The sequence below is a fragment of the Eleutherodactylus coqui genome, chromosome 3 (genome assembly GCF_035609145.1).
Source record: "Eleutherodactylus coqui strain aEleCoq1 chromosome 3, aEleCoq1.hap1, whole genome shotgun sequence".
Classification (NCBI taxonomy): domain Eukaryota; kingdom Metazoa; phylum Chordata; class Amphibia; order Anura; family Eleutherodactylidae; genus Eleutherodactylus; species Eleutherodactylus coqui.
In genome coordinates, this window is record NC_089839.1 from 230,847,347 (window position 1) to 230,855,204 (window position 7,858).

At 41.2% G+C, this 7,858-nt stretch overlaps 1 protein-coding gene across 1 annotated transcript in view; it reads left to right on the forward strand.

Moving 5' to 3' along the window:
• Nucleotides 1-5,899, forward strand: part of OLFML2B (olfactomedin like 2B) — a 138,851-nt gene extending 132,952 nt beyond the window's left edge. Inside the window, exon 8 of the mRNA XM_066597069.1 lies at nt 2,497-5,899. Coding sequence (XP_066453166.1) covers nt 2,497-3,098 — 602 coding nt within the window. The 3' untranslated portion in view covers nt 3,099-5,899. The remainder of the gene's footprint in view (nt 1-2,496) is intronic.
• Nucleotides 5,900-7,858: the final 1,959 nt, after the last annotated feature.

A 7,858-nucleotide genomic window follows, 5' to 3' on the forward strand; every position in this document is an offset into this window, starting at 1 on the left:
CGCAGCTCTTCTGTGCGGTCCATTGCCGATTCCAGCCTCCTGATTGGCTGGAATCGGCACGTGACGGGGCGGAGCTACACGGAGCCGGCATTCTGCACGAGCGGCCCCATTGAAGACAGGAGAAGACCCGGACTGCGCAAGCGCGGCTAATTTGGCCATCGGAGGCCGAAAATTAGTCGGCACCATGGAGACGAGGACGCCAGCAACGGAGCAGGTAAGTATAAAACTTTTTATAACTTCTGTATGGCTCATAATTAATGCACAATGTACATTACAAAGTGCATTAATATGGCCATACAGAAGTGTATAGACCCACTTGCTGCCGTGGGACAACCCCTTTAAAGGGGTTGTCTCGTGAAATCAAGTGGGGTTCAGCACTTCTGTATGGCCATATTAATGCACTTTGTAATATACATCGTGCATTAATTATGAGCCATACAGAAGTTATTCACTTACCTGCTCCGTTGCTAGCGTCCCTGTCGCCATGGATCCATCTAAATTCGCTGTCTTCTGGCGTTTTTAGACGCGCTTGCGCAGTCTGGTCTTCTCCCTGGTGAATGGGGCCGCTCGTGCCGGAGAGCTGGTCCTCATAGCTCCGCCCCGTCACGTGTGCCGATTCCAGCCAATCAGGAGGCTGGAATCGGCAATGGACCGCACAGAGCCCACGGTGCACCATGGGAGAAGACCCGCAGTGCATCGTGGGTGAAGATCCCGGCGGCCATCTTGGTAAAGGAAGAAAGAAGTCGCCGCAGCGCGGGGATTCGGGTAAGTAATAAACTTTTGTTTTTTGAACCCATCCCTTGGGTTTGTCTCGTGCCGAACGGGGGGGCCTATTGAATTTTAAAAAAAACATTTCGGCGTGAGACAACCCCTTTAAAGGTGTCTTTCCAAGATTGACTTTTATAACCTATCTGTAGAATAAGTGATAAAAGTCTGATCGGTTGAGATCTCACTGCTGAGACTTCCATTGTCCCCGAGAAATTCTGCTTGTTGCCTATTGAGAACCTAGTAGCAACATAGCATATTCTGTGCCATGGATCTAGTTGTATCCGGCTGTCAGAGAGAGTGAGGGAGAGCCTGGTCCTCAATGTCTGGGTGAGTAAGCAACTTATCTCAAGGCAACCAAACCCATGGTTCCTCAAAAGGAAAGGGTGACTCATCTATAGACAGAATGTTTTGGCGTTCTTGCCCCAAAACAGCAGTGTGCTGGATGAGATTTTTTAGATGCAGCTTAGGGTGGGTACTGGCTCTCATTAAAGAGATCCAGTGAGTCTATAGAGACTTATTTTTCAGGCAATGCTCCATGGGAAAAAATATGCAAATTAGCTCATGACAGCTAAACCAGAGACTCCTCCAAAAGGAAGAAAGGCCCATCTGTAGACAGACTGTTTCAGAGTCCTTGTAAGTGAGCAAACACTAGACCTTGGCTTTTTTAACATACGAGTGACTCAATGGTAATGTTAGGTCTGGCATTTGACAGATGTGACAGTTCTGATTTTTTTACAGTCCAGGTCTTAGAATTGTGTGAAACAATGCAAAAGGTTAATGCTGGTGTGAACCCAACCCTAATGGTCTTGCTATCTTGGAAGTTAAATGGCCCTGATGATATTTATACATTCTGGGTCCCTGTTATTTAAGCAATACATGCCTGTGATTTGTGGTCTGTTCTGCCTTCTTGTTAGCAAATTATCTGATTCATTTTATCATTTGTCGCATATATCACATACTCACTATAGTAAGTGTAACCAAAGAGAACTGAATTGGTGTCACAGAATCATAGAATGTAGAGTTGCAAGAGACCTCCAGGGTCATCGGGTCCAACCCCCTGCTCAGTGCAGGATTCACTAAATCATCCCAGACAGATATTTGTCCAGCCTTTGTTTGAACACTTCCATTGAAGGAGAACTCACCACCTCCTGTGGCAACCTGTTCCACTCATTCATCACCCTCACTGTCTAATATCTAATCTGCGTCTCCTCCCTTTCAGTTTCATCCCATTGCTTCTAGTCCTTCCTTGTACAAATGAGAATAGGGCTGATCCCTCTACACTGTGACAGCCCTTCAGATATTTGTAGTGTGTCTACAAAATGTTTGGCCCATTTTCTTGAAAATGTGAAAAATTTCTATTAAAATTAGCTTTATAAAGTTCTACAAAAATGATTTAGAAAATAATGCCCACACAGAAAAGACATATGGCAAACATTATGTTCTAATTTGTATGGTATTGTTATCCGTTTTCAAATTAAAGCCTTTCAATTTTTGAAAACTGCACATTTTTTAACATTTTATGTACAGTTCAGTTTTATTTTAACTCAACACATTCTCAACCAAAACGTGCCACCAAAATAAAGCACAGTGTGTCATAAAGAAGAAAAACAATCACAGAATTACTGGAAGAAGTAAATGCATTCCAAGGTTATTACTGCATGAAGTGACACGTTCTAAGTCAAATCTGGCTGCATCCAAGCACTTAAACTTTTTTTTTCTTTTAAACAGGTCGTTGGAGCAATTCCTACAAGCTTCCTTACAGCTGGATTGGTACAGGACATGTTGTATATAATGGATCCTTCTACTATAATAGGGCATTTACCCGCAATATCATAAAATATGATTTAAAACACAGATATGTGGCAGCTTGGTCCATGCTCCATGATGTGGCTTTCGAAGAGGCCACTCCTTGGAGATGGAAAGGCCACTCGGATATAGACTTTGCTGTGGATGAGAATGGCTTATGGATCATCTATCCAGCTATTGATGATGAAGGATTTCTGCAAGAAGTAATAGTCCTTAGTAAGTTAAATGCTCAGGACCTTACGACTCAAAAAGAGACAACCTTTCGGACTGGATTAAGAAAGGATTTCTTTGGCAACTGCTTTGTTATCTGTGGTGTGCTGTATGCCGTGGATAACTATAATAAGAAAACTGCCAATATCTCTTATGCCTTTGATACTCATACAAATACTCAGATCGTACCAAGACTACTTTTTGAAAATGAATATTCTTATACGACACAAATCGATTACAATCCAAAAGATCGCCTGTTATATGCTTGGGACAACGGACATCAAGTCACCTACCAGGTGATATTTGCATACTAAGACTACCTTACCGTTGCAGAGTACCTAGGACTCGAATGACAACACCAAGTTGGAATCTTACACCCTTCTATTTGAACACGCAGTGTGCGCTATAATTCTATGCTATGCAATAGCAATAAGGGATTCAGCAAACCGATTAGGTATTCTTAAATACCAGTTCGCCCAATATGAATACAGATTTCTAAATCTAAAGAGGTAAAAGGTTTACGTGGAGAATACTTTAAGGCTAACCGGCACAGGTGCATATGCAGGTTTGCGCACGCATGAGCGTAGTGTTTTTGCAGAACGGACTATGCTTTTTTTTTACGTGCACATCGGCATCCTTTAATGTAGTTTTTACACCCACAGGTTATGTTCATTTGCGAAGGCAAACAGAGATGCCTCGATTGAAATGGCTAAATAGTTCCAGATTTGTTCTTTTTTCAGCAGAAACGCGCAGTATTTCACTCATATCCTTGCATATTGCACTTGTGTTTGCACCCCCCCCCCCCCCTCATCGGCTTCTATGGGGACCTTTGGTGCGCAAATACAGAGAAAAATAGAGCATGTACTATTTTTTTTTTTTTTTTGTGCGATCACAAAATACAGAAATGTGAACGAACCCATTGCAATCAATGCGCTCTATTCTCTGCGAATCGCAAATACGTCTGTGTGATGTCAGCCTAAGGTCTCATACCTACAGGACACGTTTTCTGCTGTGGAAAACCTGCATGTATTAGACTGTAGTCACGTAAGTGATTTTTCTGTGTAATTTTTGTACCAAAAAATTGGACTGAAATTGCACAGAAATAAAACACATTGATTTTAATGGGGATATTCACATGAGCATTTTTTTTTATTGGAATGACAGTTCAAGGTTAAAGAAAAAAAAATGACAGCATTTTTTTGTCCAACTTTCTGAGAAAAACTACCCGTTCAAGTCAATGGCTGCATAGAAAAACTGATTGCATTTGCAAGATGCAAGTGCAATCCATTTTCAATGCGTACAGATTGCAACTGTCCATATGAATACAGCCTTACATACAGATTTTACTGCAGATTTCACCCTGCTGATAAATTGACAACCTGCGGATTTAAAATCTGCAGCTGCAGGTCAATTTTAACTGATTATTTTTGTTCCATGGTGGTTGCTACATATTTTTTGCATGAAAGTAGGCAGCAGAAACTCTGCAGCGCATACGCCACGTGTAAACAAACCTTAAGTATTACAAGTTTGCCTAAAATATTCTGCACAAGTATTTAAATACAAGGTATGCAGTCACAGCCTCACACACCAAAACCTCGGGGATATTCAATAAAAACTAAGAGAACAAACTCTTAATAAAAGGAAAGAACACTCCGAAAACTCGAGGAAGTCATTGTAGGCTGCAAATGTACATTATCGAGTGCTGCAACAATTGGCAATCTGGACATTTTATATTGTGAAGAACTGAATTTAAGAAGGGACGACCGGCCTCTGGCACGACTATTAGCTATGTAAGAAGATGCATTTTGGTAACGGCATACAACTCATTATGGACAAACATTGAGCAGTTTAACATAAATAGTAAGTAGCCCTAATTTAGAAGTTGTTAGCCAGCAAAAACCAGACCACAGAATGAGCACAGATTTCAATGAATAAATGACAAGCTGCTTTTGGATCGAACTGCATTTTCAATGTGACAGGTCCCTTTAAGACAATAACAACAAATCTCTAGTAAAAAAAAAAAAGGTATTTGGCAACTGGTCTAACATTAAATATGATACTATCTTTCACGCAGGGCAATCATCAGTTTAATGAATGTTCATTCCGAACGTTTGTTCCCGGCCATTGGCCTGTGTGAATATGCTGAAGATTAGCCAACAAATGAGCAAGCGCTTGTTTATTGGATGATCAGATCTTTTATGTGGGCATAGAAATGAGAGTTCATCACTGGCACAAACCGGGAATGTACTGCCAACGAATGCCAACTGTATGGAGATAAACGATCATGTTAATCATTCTCCCCTATGCTATCAATCATGTGCCACATGTAAATGGCAATAACAAGCGTTGATCAACATACTACATTTTTGATCAGTGCTCGTTAACTGACAGAATATCTGCCTGTGTGAAATAATTTCTGCCTTTCCGAATAATTTTCTATTTTTTTTTAAACCCTGTTCCCCATGCAGTAAAATGAATAACTGGCATTTACTCACCTCTCCCCGCTCCGGCTGTGTCCCACGGCCCACTCCAATTCTTTTGTTTACAGGCTGCCGCAGCCTGTTTGCTGAGCGTATAAAGCTGCTGCAGCCAATGACATAGCTCAGCGATCCATCGGGAGGGAATGAGGAGAGGCGAGTATATGCCGGTTACTGATGGGAAATGGGGCTTTAACAACAAAAAAAAAAAAACAAATTCTGACAACCTCTTTAAAGTTTTCTGCCGGATGTGTGTTTTCTCATCTGAAATGGTAGCTTGAAAAGATTATAATCCAAAATGTTTTCATACAGAAAGCTATAACTTAATTATAAATATATATATAGAAAGAACATGTTATGTCAAGGTATCAAAGAATTATTGAAAAGGAGACACTGAAGAGCAAGGAGCCTTCCTAACATGTACATCATGTGTAGCAAATTGGCATTAAAATAATTACAGAGAGACATTTTGGTAAAATACCTGATGTTACTGATTTGCTACTTTTTATTGGTGGTTTAGTATAAAATTGCAGATTTTGTTTATATTCCTTTGCAGACTGTGGATCAGTTTGCTAAATTGCTTCAACAGTTATGATTTAAAATGCTTAAAATCTATTAAACGTGGAATTTTACTTGCATCATTTTGGTAATATGTTCATTGTGATAGATTTTTCATAAAAATGTTGCACCTTTCCTCAGTAATGCAAATGATCAGCAATGTTCTTAGCAAGAAGGCTCGAACTTCATGGCATGCAATCCATAGGTCATGGCCCAAAGGAAAAATAGCTAATGGTAAACTAGAATGAAATCTGGTATATCTAAGAATGTAATGACTAGGTCAAAGAAGGAAAGTGGAGACAAGCCAAGGTCAAGGCTATAATGTGTCCCTAAACTTTCAAGTGACTTCAGTATAAGCCATCGTATGTGAACATGAGGCATGACGCCATTTCTGATTTACACCAATTTTATTCTACAGTTTTTAAGCAATTCTGAAGGCTCCATTTCTAATTCTGGTGAGAGAATATATATGGACTAGCTCTCTAGCTACAGGGTGTGCTCAGAAGGTGGCAATAGAAAAATAGGCTAATAAGGAGAACGAGTGTGAGACATCCGTTACAGGACAGGTGTCCACATACTCGGTTCAATGAGAAATTATCCCGAAATCAATAGGGAGAGCGTCAAGGAAGGAACCCGTAGGTGGAAACCTTGGTGATAACCAGTAAACAAAAGGAAAGGAAAAACACCCCACGCTACTGTGCTCATAGGGTGGTGTGGAGGATATAAGTGAAGTAGAGAGGGACACTTACTTCGTAGAGGAGCCCTACAGAGATCAACCGGACTCCCCTAAATCCAAGGATGTCCTTTAAAAACCAACAGAAGTTCCTGGTAGTCTTCAATAATTTATTGACAAGTGGATAGGCATAGGCAACGCTAGGAAGAGTCAGTGGAGTGCAACATGTTTCGGAGCAACAAGCTCCTTTTTCAAGCAGTAATCTTGGTTAGTTGCTGATCAGTTGCTCTCTGCTTGGAGGTCCAAGCATGTTGGTTTTTTAACAGCCACAGCAGAAGATTCCTTCAGCCCTGCAGGAATAGGAGGCCGTTTCCCAGCAGAAATGCCTCACATCCTGGGTTTCAAGAAGGATTGCGAGAGCGATATCAAGGCGTCACTTACATCCAGATCTCTCTCTCGCCAGTGTGCAGAAGCCCTCATATTGAGTTTGCCCTAAAAGAGGCGCTAGGTCTTATTTTTGGGGATGTCTTATATTTACCTAGCAGGCTCGGTCCGGGTCCTCCCGCTGCTCTCTGAAGCTCCGACATGCAGCGTTCAGTGAACCAATCACAGCCATCGCATTGGTGTATCAAACGTTACATTGATAGGCTGAGCAGCGCCCAAGAACCAATCAGAGCCATCGCTTCTTTGAGGTGGGATTTATTTAAAGTTATTTTCTGTGAGTGAACGAGGACTGCAGGACGCACGGTGGAGCTCCAGACAGCAGCAGGAGGATCCGGACCTAGCCTGCTAGGCAAGTATGCATTTTTAAAAATGCAGCTAGGGCTTATTTTCGAGATACAGCTTATATTTCAAGCCTCCCTAAAAAAAACTGAAAAATCAGGTAAGGCTTATTTTCAGGGTGTGTCTTATTTTGGGGGAAACAGGGTAGCTTATGAATGATGTTACCTAACACTCTAGATGGCTTCATCTGATTTAACATCTCAGTGCAGAAATGTCCTGCTAACAAGATTGCAGCAATCCTCACTTATTTACTGCAGCGGAATCAGGGTGGGAAGAAAGATGATTGTGTGTGTAGTGGGCAGGGTTTAATAGGACTGATGCGCGAGAAGAGATTATACTGTGTGGGAGGCAGCCAAGTGGATTATAGGAAATGTAGAAGCAGAAGACAGGAAGTCTGAGAACACTGTAAATAAAAAAACGCACAGTGGATTCCTCCGAATGAAGAGTAAAAAAACAAAATCAAGTGGAAAGGTAATGGTTGGACTTATTGTTGTATTGTGTGAGGTTTTATGACATTTTGAAAATTGAATTAAGTCCCACCACAATGCTGGATAACAAATTGAGGTCAGTGACTGTGATAGTT